Source organism: Cucurbita moschata, unplaced genomic scaffold, assembly GCF_002738365.1.
Source record: "Cucurbita moschata cultivar Rifu unplaced genomic scaffold, Cmos_1.0 Cmo_Scf00019, whole genome shotgun sequence".
In the NCBI taxonomy this organism is placed as follows: Eukaryota; Viridiplantae; Streptophyta; class Magnoliopsida; order Cucurbitales; family Cucurbitaceae; genus Cucurbita; species Cucurbita moschata.
In genome coordinates, this window is record NW_019268535.1 from 1749949 (window position 1) to 1767340 (window position 17392).

General features: G+C 41.6%; 4 protein-coding genes across 5 annotated transcripts; all 4 read right to left on the reverse strand.

Moving 5' to 3' along the window:
* Positions 1-429: 429 nt before the first annotated feature.
* Positions 430-807, reverse strand: LOC111456697 (glycine-rich protein 5). The gene has a single exon (XM_023098667.1). The coding sequence runs from the start codon at positions 805-807 to the stop codon at positions 430-432; it is 378 nt and encodes a 125-aa protein (XP_022954435.1).
* Positions 808-992: 185 nt separating this feature from the next.
* LOC111456954 (L-ascorbate oxidase homolog) lies at positions 993-5627 on the reverse strand. The gene is made up of 8 exons (XM_023099034.1): positions 5315-5627; positions 5046-5155; positions 3690-3960; positions 3475-3577; positions 2242-2587; positions 1784-2149; positions 1614-1692; positions 993-1474 (listed from the first exon to the last, which is right to left on the reverse strand). Exons 1-8 carry the CDS (start codon positions 5459-5461, stop codon positions 1262-1264), a joined length of 1635 nt encoding a protein of 544 aa, XP_022954802.1. The 5' UTR covers positions 5462-5627; the 3' UTR covers positions 993-1261.
* A 1324-nt stretch (positions 5628-6951) lies between these two features.
* Positions 6952-10416, reverse strand: LOC111456698. Its single transcript, XM_023098668.1, has 4 exons — positions 9825-10416; positions 9571-9716; positions 9015-9122; positions 6952-7765 (listed from the first exon to the last, which is right to left on the reverse strand). Exons 1-4 carry the CDS (start codon positions 10414-10416, stop codon positions 7181-7183), a joined length of 1431 nt encoding a protein of 476 aa, XP_022954436.1. The 3' UTR covers positions 6952-7180.
* A 1145-nt stretch (positions 10417-11561) lies between these two features.
* On the reverse strand, positions 11562-14830 carry LOC111456955 (glucan endo-1,3-beta-glucosidase 1). Of its 2 annotated transcripts, XR_002712852.1 has the most exons (5): positions 14595-14830; positions 13179-14483; positions 12003-12030; positions 11707-11912; positions 11562-11654 (listed from the first exon to the last, which is right to left on the reverse strand). XR_002712852.1 is itself a non-coding variant. In XM_023099035.1 (4 exons), the coding sequence occupies exons 1-4, from the start codon at positions 14656-14658 to the stop codon at positions 11771-11773; spliced, it is 1539 nt and encodes a 512-aa protein (XP_022954803.1). In that variant the 5' UTR covers positions 14659-14830; the 3' UTR covers positions 11562-11770. The 2 variants fall into 2 exon arrangements, 1 of the variants encoding a protein (XP_022954803.1); XM_023099035.1 differs by having other exon boundaries at positions 11562-11912.
* Positions 14831-17392: the final 2562 nt, after the last annotated feature.

The window sequence follows — 17392 nt, forward strand, 5'->3', positions numbered from 1 at the left end:
TGGTATTAGAGCCAGTCACTAATGAAGCGAGCCACTGCTCGGAGTAGGGCTAGACCCTTTCTATAGTAGACACGTTTTAAAATTACGAGGCTGACGACAATACGTAACGAGCCAAAGTGAACAATATCTGCTACCGATGAACTTGGACTGTTATAGTGATTTTGACAGGTTGACTTCTTGTGAACGGAAAAATTTTCTATAGTACGGTGAATATGGGTATTGCTCTCGTTAATTGGTCGTCGTATCAACATCTTTTAAGAATAATATAGACTCAGAGACGTTCTTTGTCATAGTTTAAAAACCAAATCCATTTACTTGTAGACATAATTATAACATGAAATCACACAAATGAAGAAAACAAAGAAACACTTGAACAGAACAACACCAAATTTGGTAACTTCACTGTCACTTTCAGACACAATTTTGAACTCAAGGCAGTCCACCTCCAAATCCACCACCAGCTCCTCCTCCACCTCCAGCTCCGCCACCTAAAACGCCACTGCCACCACCACCACCACCGCCGAACCCTCCACCTCCACCACCGCCAAGCCCACCAATTCCAGACCCAAATCCCGCTCCACCTCCACTGCCAAAGCCCGAACCACCACCTAATCCACCGCCGCCACCACCACCAAACCCTCCACCACCGCCGAGCCCACTGCCATAACCAGGAAAGAACTGGAAGTAGCCTGTCTTTTCACTTCCAAACCCTCCCCCAGTGCCAACAAGCCTTCTGGGCTCCGAGGCACAGATTAGTGCAAACAGAACCAGCAGGCAGAGGAATTTCAAAGCCAAAAAAGAACCCATAATTTGGTTTCAAATGAAGAATTGTTTGATGGGAATTGGGAGTTATTGAACGTAGGAATTTATAGAACTCCCTGAAGTGAAAAAAGGAAAAGAAATGGATCATTGAGTACCCGTGGGTGAGCAGTTCACAGAGCTCAAACTTCCTTTTAGTTGACACTTTCCCATGCAGTTCTTGTTGATGAGCAAGAACAATGCAGTTTTCCCATTACATCATTTAAATTCTTGTTCAACCAAACATGTCTTTTTGAAACAGTCACAAACATAAAACTCTGTTCAACCTCTTTTTTGGTGAAGCCCGTTAAGAATTTCGATAAAATTTAGCTAAGAATTCAAATGTTTTCGTAAAAAGAGCTCAAGTTGAGCATGATGTTGAAAAGGAACACGAATCTAAGCACCTAGAAACCATTTAGAACGGTGTCACCCACTCGTGACAAGAAATGTAAGATTTTGAAACTTAGAGAGGCCTCGTGTGACGACCACTGGCCCGACCACAAAGGAGAGCGTTTCGGGGGATCGGTAGCTCATCTCTTAAGGAGGTTGATGAGGTATAAACCCTGAGATAGAACTGTTGTCCCAAGTATTGCCTTGCCCAACTCTCAGATCTCACATTCCAAATTCCTACATTATCAAGTGCCATATAGATTGCTGTCCATGACTTTGGATACACCTGCAGTTCATACGTCAGTTGGAGAGGGGAACGAAGCATTCTATATAAGGGTATAGAAACCTTGAGTGGAAGTCCAAAAGAAAAAGCTCAAATAGGACAATATCTGCTAACGATGGGCTTGAGTTGTTAGTACAAGTACCTGAGTCGTGCAACGAGCGACGGTGTCTCTAAGATTGTATCCATCTCGGCTGGCAGGCGTCCATTGGCCTCCATCCATCCTGATCAATCCAGCTCCATGTTAGTGAGACTGAAACTGATTCTTGGTTTCATTGAAAAAGATAAACTAACAAATGAAATAAGTTGTAGTACCCGACGACGAAGAACGAGTAGCCATTGATATGCCATGACTGCACGGTGTCTTCCCAATTTTGGAACACGATCTCGATGTATTCTCGAAAATTAGAATCCATGACAGAGGTCTGAAGGTAGGCATTGCCCCAAGTGGGAGAGGTGGGAATGCTGTTGAGGTTGAAAACTCCAGGGATCTTGAAGAAGTCAGCCAGTTTCAATGGAGTGTCAGCTTGAACAAATGAGACACTGTTGACAGCAAACCTCTGCTTTCCATTGATAACGGGGGCCGAGTTCGCTAGTATGATCGTTCGGCTCGTCTTGATCAGTCCATAATGGTAGGAGCCTTGCGGATTCGGTCTCGGTCCGCTTGCAGTCAAATTCCAGCTGATTGAAAGAGAGAATGAAAACAGTGTAGGTAACTTGTCAACAAGACTAGACTAACAAGCAACTGAAAAGCTATTGAGTTGACAAGATACCGGATAGATCTAGCCTGCTGGAGAGACCAAGCGATCTCGGTGGTCGGGCCACCCGGAACTGGACCAGAAACTTTCTCCCATGAATTGCTGTAGTGAAGTACAGCGGTCGTCGTGAGGATCGGAGAGGTAAACCGAGACGAAACAACGACGTAGTAGTCCTTAGGAGGTTGATCAGCAGTGACCAAGACAGAGTAGGATTGACCCAAATGGATGTCAAGAGAGGAATATGTGTTCTGGAGAGTGTGTGATCCTTCCACCTCCACCAGTTTCATCAGATGACCCTGAATTCTGAAGTTAATGGAAGCTGAAAGTCCCACATTTGATATTCTGAACCTGTATGTCTTCCCTGTAAACAAATTTGATTAACAAACTTACTATTTGCAACTCATGAAAGATATATTTGTGGGCATATTTGACCGTCCAAGCCCACCGCTATCAGATATCGTCCACTTTGGACTTTCCCTTTCGGGCTTTCCTTCGTTTGCTAGGAAGAGGTTTCCACACCCTTAAAAGAAAGGTTTCGTTCCTCTCTCCAACTGATGTAGGATCTCACAATCCACCTCCTTTGAGGGCCAGTGCCCTCATTGGCACACCGCCTAATGTTTGACTTTGATATCATTTGTAAACATCCCAAGCCCACCGCTAGCAAATAGTGTCCGCTTTGGCTCATTACGTATCGTCGTCAACCTCATGGTTTTAAAATGCGTCTACTAGGGAGAGGTTTCCATACCCTTATAAGAAATATTTCGTTCCTCTCTTCAACCGATGTGGTAGCGTCCTCGCGGACACACCGCCCAGTGGCCGACTCTGATACCATTTGTAACAGCTCAAGCCCACCACTAACAAATAGTGTCCACTTTGGTTCATTACGTATCGTCGTCAGCCTCATGGTTTAAAAACTCGTCTACTAGGGAGAGGTTTCCACGCTCTTATAAGGAATGTTTCGTTCCCCTCTCCAACTGATGTGGGATCTCGTAATCCACCCCCTTGGGGCCAGCATCCTCTCTAGCACACTGCCTGGTGTCTGGCTCTGATACTATTTGTAACAGCCCAAGGCCACCGTTCGCAGATATTGTCCTCTTTGGGCTTTCCCTTTCAGGCTTCCCCTCAAGTTTTTTAAAACGCATATGCAAGAGGTTTCCACACTCTTATAAGGAATGATTCGTTCCTCTCTCCAACCGATGTAGAATCTCACACCATATGACAAAAGGCAACAGCAACATTGTTTTTCACCTTGATCCACATTAAACGTAAACCCATTCCACCCTCGACCGTTGATTAGAAGCCCGTCGGGAGCGGGAAGATTCCGACCACTTTCAAGCCCTTGTCTCAAAATCTAAAAAAGAATGAGAGACCAGCTTTAACAAAATATCCTCAGAGAATGGAACAACACCACCAACAAAACCAAATCTTCATGGCAGAACTTGAAAAGAGCTTAGAATGCTTACATAATGATTTGTCTTGAACCAGTCACCAGCTAGCACTGTGAAGTCCCCTGCAGGAGGAGCAAAAGGAACAGGAATTCCCGGTCGACTCCAAATTCTAATGCCTCCAAATGCTCCAGCTGCTTTGTGGAATGCTGTGGATGGGAAGTAGAAGTAACTGCCAATTTGGTCCTTTGCCTGCAGAACATAAGTGAAGTTTCTCAATGGAGGGATAGCACAAGTAGTCCCATAAACTCCATCCTGCCATGAATTTCTTCTCTGCTGTAAGCCATTCCTGCAAAGTGACACCCACAAGAAATGCTCATATATCATTTGAATCATCTGGACCCATCAGATTTAATGCAGTTATGATCAACAAAATCGATAAGATGAGCAGACCAAGATTCAAAGATAAAAACTTGGCCAAAATTTAGCCATTAATGTGATTAAATATGGGGTAACTTTACAGTGATTAATAGATCATCAACCATGTGAACACTGAGATCTATAACAGGTCAGATTGACTAATATAAACATCATTTCAAGTTGCTTTAGTGACACCCATTTCAAGTAAACTGCTACCAAACAAAAATCAGACAGACAAAAGTGATTAAATAGAATGTTTCGAGGAGAACGAAACCTTATTTGTAAGGGTGTGTAAACCTCTCCCTAGCATACACGTTTTAAAAATTTTGAAACGAAGCTCAAAAGGGTCGACACCGAGCGATGTACAAGCAAGGATGCTAGCCCCAAAGGGGATGGACACGAGGCGGTGTGCCAACAAGGACGCTAGGCCCCGATGGGGTGGATTGAGAGGTCCCACACTGATTGGATAAGGGAATGAGTGTCAGCGAGAACGCTGGCCCCGAAGGAGGGTGGATTGTGAGATCCCATGTCGGTTGAGGAGGAGAACAAAACATTTTTTATAAGGGTGTGTAAACCTCTTCCTAGTAGACGCGTTTTAAAAATCTTGAGGGGAAGCTCGAAAGGGAAAGTCCAAAGAAGACAATATCTGCTAGCGGTGGGTTTGGGCGGATCCACTTTACTTCATAAGATCAACTAAGAAAAGTTCAAAAAAATCTCTACAACTTCACTTTACTGCGCTTGAACTTAGATCTAGAAAATGGGTGAGAGGTGAAAGTAGAAACTTTCCAAGTTTCCATTTTCACAATGTTACAGAACGCAACAATCTGACCTTTGCCACTGTCAAAATGAGAATGAATGCACAACATTAGCAGAGTAACCGACAGGACATTAATGTTCGTCGGCGCTGGTCTCAGACAAGCTAACTATCCCAGTTCGAGAACTCCCACTATTTGGTTTCAAAATGCAAGCCATTAGGATACTAGAAAGAAAAAAAACATGATTAGTAAGTGTTACCAAGAAATGAGGAACGGCTCCTTGAGATAGTTATACACATTGATAATCAAATTATCATTAGTAACAGCATCGATCTGAGGCCCTGGGAACTGCCCATTAATCAAGATTCCCTGCAAAACGTTACCAATAAGTTCCAAACTCATTCTTTTCAAGATGCCATTGAACAAGCAACAAAGGGTTTGAAGAACAGAAGATAAAAACGCTAACTTTTAGCTTTAAAAAGCAAGCACTTTCCAAATAAACACATAGAAATCAAAGAAGTATAGTACCTGTTGCTTAACTCCAAGAGGGTAGATATCACCGTAAGTGATTTTCCATGTGAAAAACCTATATGGGTTCTCAGCATTAACCTTAATAACAGCGAAAAGAACCATGAAAATGAGAAAACAGAGTACTCTGCTTTTCCTCATTGCCATGGGAGCTTGAAGCCAGCTGAAATGAACGAAGTGGCAGATCTAGAAGAAGAGAGAAAGGGTTCCTCTCTCTCTCTCTCTCCCTCTCTAAATCTACAAAGCTCTCTCTCACTCTACATTTGTTTTGTGGTGGTTGGCCTTTTGTAGAAGCTGAAGTCCGTCTTGGATGTTACCCAGAAGACAGTGTGGAGGCTTGTGAGTTGTCAGTGTTACAGTTCAGAGATGGAGGATGGCTCTTCCAATCATCCACCGTCAATGGGGGTAGGCCCCATTGATTTGAACGGCTGTGATTGGGTTGAGAAATGAAAGTCTATGGGATGACTGATAGATGAAGAACAAGGGAATTCACCTCAGGTTGGATAATTAAATACAAGATTCCCCTAGCCTGTAATGCTACCATTCTATAGTAAACTCACCGTCACGAGGAGTTTAACACCGCCGCCGCCGACGCCGCCGCACCAGATATTGAAATGCTTGGACGGTTGTTCTTTTAAGTACAACGGCAGAATCTCTATCCTAAAGCTTTAAACTAGGACATATATGTTGATTTTGATTGGCTTGAATTTTTTTTATTTTCAAAGACAACGTTAATCTCTCCGAAGACTTGAAGGATGTGGAGAATCTTGTGAGAAAGAGAAGAAAGAACATGGAAATCATATACCCTTTGAATTAAAAATTCAAGTAAGAAGAAAAATAAAAGCTAAATTATATATTTGTAAAATATCTTTGCTATTTGTTTTATTTAATAGAGTTACTGTTGCTTTTCCAAACAGACGTGTTTTAAAATCGTGAGGCTAATGATGATATGTAGGTGGTTAAAGCGGACAATATCTGCTAGGTCCTAAAGAAGGGTAGATTGTGAGATCCCACAGCGATTGGAAACCTCTCCCTAGTAAACGCATTTTAAAACTGTAAGGTTGACGACGTTATGTAACAGCTAAAGCGGACAATATCTGTTAGTGTAGGTTTGGACTGTTACACATGGTATCTGAGCCTGAAACTGGGCAGTGTGTCAGTGAAGACGTTGGGCTCTAAAGGAGGGTGAATTGTGAGATCCCACATCAGTTGGAAACCTCTCCTTATTAAACGTGTTTTAAAACGGTAAGGCTGACGACATTACGTAATAAGCCAAAGTAGACAATATCTACTAGCAGTGGACTTAGACCGTTACAAATCGTGAAACTGACAACAATACGTAACAGGTCAAAGCGGACAATATCTTAAACGAATAAACGTTTAACAACTCTATCAGAAACAGAAAACAGAAAGCTTCAGTCTACGATCTTTAGTTCTGTTGTTGCTGCTCGAAGTAACAATACAATCAGAGCAAGGACCCATGTGATCGTGTCGGGTCAAATTTCACTCATTTGTTAGGCAACAATCCATATCTCAAAATGGGCAAACTTCCTCAAATTCAGTCATGTTTCCCTTTTCTTGCAGCCTTCTGAATATATGCATAACTTTTGTACTAAAAGATTGAACAAGAACGAGCAGAGATGGAACAAAGGAGCAGTTCAAGATTTAGAATGAGTTTAGCTACACTGATGCTGGGAACCATCCAAGATCTTGGGAACCATCCAAGATTTTGGGAACCATTGTTTGGTTCTAAGCTACATACAAAATCGCATACCATGAAGCATGCATTTTGAAGCACTGCAAATGAACAAAAAAAACGATTCCAGCAGGCTTCCACCACACAAAACTAACTAAGAAAACAACAGATTACAGGCTGCTTATGGTCAAGAGCAGGCCATAATGATCACTGGGCAAAACAGGGAGCTCAAGCATCTTCATTTCTTTACCTACTTTCTTCTCCTTTGTGTATGTTAATTCAGGAATTGGATCAGTCCCAATCATTACAATGGAACTTACCTTGAAATCTTGTAACTTACAAACGAATCGATCCAGACGTCTTTGCAGCGTACGGTTCCCAGATAACATCTTGTTCGATTTGGTATCGTATGTCCAACCATTTTCACCGGGGCGTAATTCTTCCCAGGCATCAATCCAGTTGTCGGGAAAAGGAAACTGACCATCCGACTTATCGTCCCAGTTCATGTCACCGCCGAAAACGACGTTTGGATTTTCATTGAGAAAGTCGATGGCTTCTTTGGCTTGAATTACACGCTCTTTGCTGTACATTTGATTCCATTTTGGAGGTGCAGGGCAAGGACTCTCAAGATGGCTTGTTGCTACTGTCAATGAAAGGCCATTTTGAACTTCAAGATTGGCAACGCAGAGTTCTCTCCCCATTATGGAATTGGAAAATGGTTGACAACTGAAGGATTTCACCGGCAGTTTGCTCAACTGCTCAGTGAATGGATAAATTATATCATCAGTTTATGATATAAAATGTTGAAATGAAGCATAGTACTAGAGCAATAACAGGTTCGTCACTCTCGTATTCTACTTTTCGACACCTCTCCGTGCAGACGACATAAGAACTAGAACGAGAATAAGATTAGAAGATATGTAAAACAGTACACAAAACCTATGCTTATACTCCACGGATTTTGAAAAGGGCTGCTGTGGCCGTTGAGAATGCTAGCTTTTGTAATTGTGAGATCTCACATCAGTTGGAGATGTGAAAAAAGCATTCCTTATTAGGATGTGGAAACCTCTCCCCAACAGACGCGTTTTAAAACCGTGAAGCTGACGACGATATGTAACGGACCAAAGCAGACAATATATGCTAGTGGTGGGTTTGGGTTGTTACAAATGGTATAAGAGCTAGACACCGAACGGTGTGCCAGCGACGACGCTAGGCCCTAAGGGGGGTGGAGTGTGAGATCCCACATTGGTTAGAGAGATGAACGAAAAATTGCTTATTAGGGTGTGGAAACCTCTCCCTAACAGACGCATTTTAAAACCGTGAGGCTAACAGCGATACATAACGGGCCAAGATAGACAATATATGCTAGCAGTGGGCTTGGGTTGTTACAAATGGTATCAAAGCCAAACACCAGGTGGTGAGCCAACAAGGATGCTGGCCCCAAGGGGATAGGATTGTGAGATCCCATATCGGTTGGAAAGGTCGAAGGTGAACGACGCATTTCTTATTAGGGTGTGGAAACCTCTCCCTAACAGACACGTTTTAAAACCGTGAGGCTAACAACGATACATAACGGGCCAAGACAGACAATATATACTAGCAGTGGGCTTGGGCTATTACAAATGGTATCAGAGCCAGACATCGGGCAATGTACTAGCGAGAACGCTAGGGCCCAAAGGGGTTGGATTGTGAGATCCCACATCGGTTGGAGAAGGGAACGAAGCATTCGTTATTAGGATGTGGAAACTTCTCCCTAACAAATGCGTTTTAGAACCGTGAGGTTGACGACGATACGTAACGGGCCAAAACGAACATTATTAGCTAGCGGTGGACTTGGGTTGTTGGGTTGTTGGCCGGAAAGGCTCTCTTTGCTAGTTTTGTGGGGAGTCCATTTGACATCATTTCATCAACCATATCCACTATAAAAACTAAACTTCACCCAGAAGCCAAAATATGCTTTATAGGAAATGAAATATCAAGCAAAGGAGGTAACATAAAGCTCACCAGCATACAAAAGTATCCCCTTGAATGAGCATCCTTCTTGACCGAGCAGCGATAAACTTTCCACCAATTGGTAATCTGGAAGATGTTATATATATCTGGAGTAACTTCCTGCAACACATTGTAAACGTAAAAGAATGCATCACAAACTAAAATTCTAGAAACTCAAAATGTAACGGCTCAAGTCCATCGCTAGCAAATATTGTTCGTTTTGACCCGTTATGTATCGTCATCAACCTCACGGTTTTAAAACGCGTATGCTAGGGAGAGGTTTCCACACCCTTATAAGGAATGGTTTGTTCCCCTCTCCAAGTAGGATCTCAATCCACCCCCTTGAGGGCCCAACGTCCTCGTTGGCACACCGCTTGGTGTCTGGCTATGATACCATTTGTAACAATCCAAGCCCACCGCTAGCAAATATAGTTCGCTTTGGCCCGTTACGTATCACCATCAGCCTCATAGTCTTAAAACGTGTCTATTAGGCAAAGTTTTTCACTCCCTTAAAAGAAATGGTTCGTTACTCTCACACAAGACGTGTATAAAACTGAGGATGGAGTACCTGGAAACAAATAACATCTGGTGAATGCCGTTGGATAAGTTGTCCAAGGGCTCTCATTCTATTACGCATCTCCAAATCTTCTCGGAACCATACATTGTAAGTCAAAATCTTTATGGGTGTCAAATTTGTCCTAGAACTAGAATCCCCTGCCACCCATCAACACAATAAGACTAACCCATTAATACAACTTCAAACTAGATTGTTCTTGAAAAAACAATAATATTGACACACAAAATCAACGCAATAAGACTAACCCATTTCAGCAATAGTGTTCGTCGATGCCTTAACACCACGAAATGCGCCCAATTCCGCGAAATTGACACCACCCACCACAGGAACAGGATCGTCTAGTTTCCTTTTCTTGCAGGGCTGCAAGGGAAAGAACACAGACCCAACAGAAGAATCCGCATCCGCATCCTCGCTGACATCAATCAAATCCTTGAAACTCGAAAGCGAGAGGGACGGAGCCCTAGTGCCACAGAGCTCGCAATCGGAATTCTTATATGGGTTCAGGAAGGTGCAGGCCTTGCAGGACCATTGAGAGGCGGAGGAAGAAGACGGTGATGGCGGAGGAGATGAAGGAGACAGACAGATTTTGCAGGCTGCCTTTTGGGAAGGTGGGTTGAGGAATGTGCATTTTTTGCAGGACCAACTAGACATCGGCAAAGATAGACTGCAAATCGTTCGACGATTGATCACCGAGCGATGAAGAAAGCGGGCGCTTGAGAAAGATAGTGAATGTGCTATTGATTGAAACATCAACGATTTGCTCGATTTTTGCCGCTTCGAGTTCCGATTCAATCGTCGTTTTAATCTACGTGAAACAAACTTAGGCTCGGACGACATGTCGTTTGGCCGATGGAGGAAAAATCAACGCCCATAATATATATATCTAAAATTTATAGGAAAATTAATATAAAATAATTTTTAAAAATATTTAATCACAAATTAATAACACTGATTAATTTTAGAATTTATTAATAAAAACATTTTTTTTTTTTTAATTTTAAAATAATATGATTCAACCCCGAACCCTTTAGAATGTAGCATATAATGGCTGCGTCCAAAATTTGATATGTATTCGAATCATAGAGACTAATAATCGATGATAAATGTTAGATGAAAGTCTCACATCCACTAATTTAGGAAATGATATGTATTTATAATCAATAATATTCTCTCCATTGGAACGAGGCTTTTCATGGAAACTCAAACCGAAGTCATGAGAGCATGTACTCAAAATGCGCAATATCATACCATTATAGAGAGGCGTGTTCGTCTAACACCAAATACACCTTTGGAAAGACTAGAAGTTCTTGTAAAGAACTCAAACGACCATAACCCCTCGAAAGGTGAGATCACCATCAGTTAGAAAGAAAAATGAAACATTTTTATAAGGGTGTGAAAACTGTGAAAACCTCTCCCTGGCTGACGTGTTTAATAACCGTAAGGCTGATAAAGAACGAAACACCCTTATAAGGGTGTGAAAACCCCTCTCCCTGGCTGACGAACAAGGGTGTGAAAACCTTTCCCTGGCTGGCGTGTTTAATAACCGTAAGGTTGATGGCAAAACATAATGTGCCAAAATAGACAACGAAAACAACGAAAATATTCTTATAAGGGTGTGAAAACCTCTCCATGGCCTTACGATTTGGCTATTCTTATAAGGGTGTGAAAACTGACGAAAACATTCTTATAAGGATGTGAAAACCTCTCTCTGGCCTTACGGTTTGGCTGACAACAAAACATAATGGGCCAAAACAGACAACATTTGTTAGCGATGAACTTGAATTGTTACAAATGGGGCAAAACATAATAGGCCAAAACAGACAACATTTGTTAGCAATGAACTTGAATTGTTACAAATGGGACAGTCGCGGGCTCCAAGAGAAACATAGTTAGTGTCGGTCCAGAATATGACATAAAATCTATAAACTCTTTTTATCTTTTTCTTTATTCACCCCGTAATTCCTTTGAAAAAGGTTCTACCATGTGCAAACTTAGCTCTTCATACCCTTTAAGATATGCATATTTGAACTTTAGGCCATATTCAACAAAAAGCCCTTTACTACCAAAAAAAAAAAGCACTTTTCAACCTCCACTTTCCTCATAAAAAAATATTACATTTCAAAAAATATATATATTATATATATAAATAAACTCTTTAATTTTCTACATCAGCCTCCTCACCATGGAGCTATCAAAGGATGAACAGAAAGAATGAGCAAAGTGCAAGCAGAAAAACATGGAGTACCTTCTGAGCTGCTGCTGTTCCTCCACTGGCTTCAGGGATTTGTGTTGTGTTCTTCCCTGTCTCTTTAGCTTTATTGCCTACTTTCTTACTGCAAAAGGAATTGCATAATTAAGCACTCAAAAAACTGTGTTCTTTGCTTGGGAATTCAAGGAACACTCGGTTATGGAGTTTCTATTACCTTCCTGGAAATATGCAGCTCCCATGGCCTGCAAAATACAACCACATTCCCCATATAAGTTGGTCATGATGCCACAAATCACAGGTTACTAGATACTAATGCTGCAGAAACTGACCATGGGGTGCCCCCATGTTGCAACCAAAATCTAACCCAATTAGCCTGTTACGTATCAAGCTAGGGAGAGGTTTCCACACCCTTATAAGGAATGTTTTGTTCCCCTCTCCAACCAATGTGAGATCTCATAATCTACCCCCTTGAGACCTAGCGTCCTCGTTAGCACACAGCTCAGTGTATGGCTCTGATACTATGTGTAACAGTCACCCAAGCTCACCGCTAGCAGATATTCTCTACTTTGGAATGTTACGTATCGCCGTTAACCTCACGATTTTAAAACGTGTATGCTAAGGAGAGGTTTTCACACCCTTATAAGAAATGTTTCGTTCCCCTCTCCAACCAATGTGGGATCTCACAATCTACCCCCTTGAGACCCAGTGTTCTCGCTGGCACACTAATTAGTGTCTGGCTCTGATACCATTTGTAACAGCTCAAGCCCACCACTATCATATATTGTCCGCTTTGGCCTGTTATGTATCATCATCAACCTCACGGTTTTAAAACGCGTCTACTAGAGAGAGGCTACCACACCCTTATAAGAAATGTTTCGTTCCCCTCTCCAACCGATGTAGGATCTCACAATCTACTCCCTTGAGACCCAGTGTTCTCACTGGCACACTACTCGATGTCTGGCTCTAATACCATTTGTAATAGTCCAAACCCACCACTAGCAGATATTGTCCGCTTTGCCTCGTAACGAATCGCCGTAAACCTCACGATTTTAAAATACATATGCTAAGAAGAGGTTTCCACACCCTTATAAGGAATGTTTCGTTTCCCTCTCCAACTAAGGTGAGATCTAGAATGGTGTAATATTAGATATGTTGGCTTTTACTTGTATGTTCCATATTCTTTCGTGGTGGGTGATGATTCGAACCTTAGATCATTTGGTCGAAGATAAGTGAGCCTAATGTGTATCATTCAGTTGTGGTGTTTTGTTTAATGGCTTCACAGTATCAAACCATTTGAAAATAGGCATAATTCCAAGAGCAAAGTAAGTGAAACAATAGCAACCCAGAAACCAGTGTTCATTGAAAGTTAAAGCAAAGAAATGAAACTCACTTGGGTCAGTGGTGGTGATCATAGCCACGCCCTTGAAATCACAAGATCCAGCACTTTTCCCTTCCTTCTGGTAATAGCTATCAAATGCATAAGAGGCATGGTTCTTCACATTGTTAGGCTGATAGCAAGCTTCACCCGGCTGAATCTCTGTACAATTAGCTTTCCCAGGTCCACAAGCCCAATCTAAAGCTGTCTGCAATGTCTTAGTATCAAACTCATCCATGGCAATACAATACGTCTGGTTCGTAGTATCATTAGCCAAAAACGTCCCACTTCCCGACACATGAAGCAAATAAACCGGCGTGGAGTTCCCATAAAACAGCCCCCAATTCGCCTCCGACACCGGCGGCGACCGTAAATCCTCATTGAACAGCTCGTAGATGTAAACACTGGAAGTGATTTCAGGGTGAAATGGGGAACCACTCCGGTCGAGAATATGCTTGATTAGATTCGAATTGAACGTGTCGGCGTTGTCGATTGTGGCGTATGGCTCTTTCGAATCGCCCTTTGAAGGCCACCCACTTTCAGTGACGAGAACCACAACATCAGTGATATTGAGATTCTTCATCGAGAAATAAGCAGAATCAATCATGGCGTCAAGAACATTAGTGTAGTGAAGCAGAGTATTGGGATCAACCATTTCTTTAGAAGGAATCAAGGGCTTAAACAGCGCATTATCAAGAGGAACAACCCCTTTGTTTTGCATAAAAACATAATAAGGGTAAAAGTTCATCATCAATGGCGACCCAGTTCTTGAAAGGAACCGAAGCAGAGGAAGCATGAACTGAACCAAGCTCTGGTTGAAGAACGCCTGTGACGGCGGAAATGGGTCGAGGATAATCGAAGCAGCATGGGGAGTAGAAATGGTGATTTGGGTTTGAAGATTTGCAGAAACTAAACCACTGTAAAGGGACTCAATAGCAGGAAGCAACAAAGGGGAAACAGAGGGGATAGTGGTTAAAACCTCATCGCCGACGGAAATGCCGGAAATTAGGGTCTGGGGATAGTACGCCACCACATTCCGGGCGATCCACGCGGCGGCGGTAGCATTGGAAGATCCAATTGCAAGAAGCTGATTGTTGGGTACACTGATAATGACACGAATTTTCGACCCATTTAGGGCTTTGAGGATATCAGGATTCGCATCGTAAAGCCTAATATGAGTGATTTTCTGAAAATGCAAGAACGAAACCAAGTCTGAAGGCGACATTAGATTCGAAACGTCACTCCCAATATTAACCCCAACAAATGGCTGATTATCGTCCTTCTCCATGTTCTTCCCGTCCATCAATGGCGGAAATCGACCTGCAAAAAACCCCCAAATAAGAAAGATCAGAAGAACAGAACAGAACAGAACAGAACAGAATGTTCTTCAACTTTTTAGCGAATTTCATGTGCGTTTCAAGACATCATTACCTCTACAAACTGTAAGAAACCCAAAAAGGAAGAGAAAGAACAGAGAAGATTTAGATTCTGCCATTGAAGCTTGAGCTCAGCTACATCATTCTTCGCCTCTGTTTCAGCTAAAGATCCTCGCATCATCTAATCTTCATCAATTTATACTGATCTACAAATTGGAAAGGCCAACAACAAAAAACCCAAATGGATTGGGATTTTTTGATTTGATTACAGAAATTACAATGAACCATAATAATCAAGATGATGAAGTTACTGAAAAGCCCTCGTGGGCCAATAAAGAACTGTTCTTTTTGGTGGACTTAGTGCTCAAGTTTTTGGTATTCTTTCAATGGCTATGATTCCTTTCCCTTCCGACACGATGGTTGGCTGAAAAAGGGGGAAAAAGGGAGGACTCTTTTGGAAGTTTTGAGTGTGTGTTGAGGAGAGGATTGTAAATTCACATGGGATTCGAAAAAGTGTCCGTTCTAGACACGTTAGATTGTTCTTGAGGAAAACCAGGCTGTCCCTTACACAACATAGAGACATTACTGCGTTTGTTTTTATTTATGACGCCTTGTTTTAATCCACACCATATTCACTCTGCTTAATTTACTCCAACATTTAATGTTTCTAACGAACAATCCCATACCCGAGTTCTTACAAGTGAAGCCTATCTCAACAAACCAACACGAGTTTTTTTAACATGTTTTATCTCCTCCTTCTACATGTTTTCTAACATGTTTCTTAGGAGGTCACTCAACGTCGAACTGTTTCAATAACTTTGTTGGAGCCTACTGTCTATGGCCGCATGTCAGATGTCTCAGTCATACTTGTCCAGGACCTGTTGTCGATGGTCGTATACCCATTCCAAGCCCATTTTACTTACTTCCATGTGCAACAAGTCTTTACTATTTATATCGTGTCAATACAGGGTTATATATGACTATTCACTAAAATCATGTCTACACCCATCTGAATAAAAATGCCCCAAAATATACTGTAACAAGGGAACGTGACTAGTCGTTAATTCTTTCCATTCAACATCGAACTATTTCAAACCAAACATGTTTAACTTTGTACTGTCAACATACAACTATTCGAGTTTGGTGCCTACTATCTGTGGCCGCATGTCGGATATCTCAGTCATACTTGTCCAGGACGTGTTGTCAATGGTCGTATACCGATTCCAAACCCCTTTTACTTACTTCCATGTGCAATCAGGTCTTTACTATTCATATCGTGTCAATACAGGGTTATATATGACTATTAACTAAAATCATATCTACACCCATCTGGGTAAAAATGTCTCAAAATGTACGGTAACAAAAGAATATGACTAATCGTTAATTCTTCCTATTTGAGTTACATGTTTGCTTTCAGCATGTAACATTGCTTTCTTACAGATTGTTTTCAACCCATTTCCTCCCTCACATTTTCTAAAATACTTTTGTCCCTGTTCATCGGGATAGAATAAGTGTCGCACAATCAATGTCTCGCTACTTTAAGAGTACGAACGTGATACCTAATACACACTTAACTTTGAAGTTCCTATATTGAGCCATTGAAAACGAAGATATACATCATTGATATAGATAGTAATTATCAATTCTTTTAAGTCGTTATTAGCCGTCTTACTTGGTTCGAATACGGTAAGAAAGTCATGCTTTTGAGACAACAACCATAGGTTTTGTTTTACTAAAAAAGGACAAACAAAGGTGTGTGGGTTTGTACATAGCAGAGAGTCACAAGTGGGCGTAAGAGAATCACGTGAGTCCGTGAGTCAGAGTTTTTCTGAGATGGGTTCATGAGTTCTTCGAATTTCAAGATCAAGTTTCTGAGTGAGTGCCAGAAACAGGCATTGGATACCTTTTACCAAAAGTAGGTACGATTCTGAAGGCAACTCAATTATATTATTCAATGCTGTCACCAGAAATGAGCAACCAAGCTTCTTAATTGGTCTAATAATTAGGCAGGTTGGGGAAGAATTAAAACAATCTTTTCCTTCTACTTCTTATATGTTATCATTAACTAAATCACCGTCGGAATCGTATGATATCATCGTGGAACTTCTTCTAGTAAGATGGGGTTTGGGACGAATCAAGGTAAAAGTTGGTAAGGCTAGTTCTGAAGATATGAAATTATAGTTAAGAAAGACGGAAAATACTTGTACTAACGAAGAATGAAGATTCCTTTTTGGGGCTGAAGGACTTAGGTATGCAATTTTTAAGAGTGTGAAGACCTCGTACTAAAGATCATATATTGGTTGGGGAGTTGAATGAAGCATTTGTTATAAGGGTGTGGAAATTTCTTCTTAGTAGATGTATTTTAAAACTGTGAAGCTCATGACGAAACGAAGTATTCCTTATAAGGGTATGGAAACCTCTCCCTAATAGATGCGGTTTGAAATCATGAAGTTGATGATAATACGTAATGGGCTGAAACGGACAACATCTACTAGCGGTGGGGTTGGGTAGTTAGACACTGGATGGTATGCAAGTGAGTATACTGGGCCCTAGGGGGTAAATTATAAGATCCCACGTTAGTTGGAGAGGGGAACGAAACATTTCTGGTAAGGGTGTGGAAACCTCTCCTTAGTAGAGGCGTTTTAAAACCGTGAGGCTGATGACCATACGTAATGAGTCAAAGCGGACAATATCTGTTAGTGGTGGGCTTAGGTTGTTAAAAGATCGGTATGCATACATACCCAGCTCAACCATTAGAGTTAGAGTACTATTCACGACCAACTTACCACCAACAAAGAGTTTCTCATTCTTTTTTGTTCAATCATAAGAACTTCAAAGTTAACTATAACGATC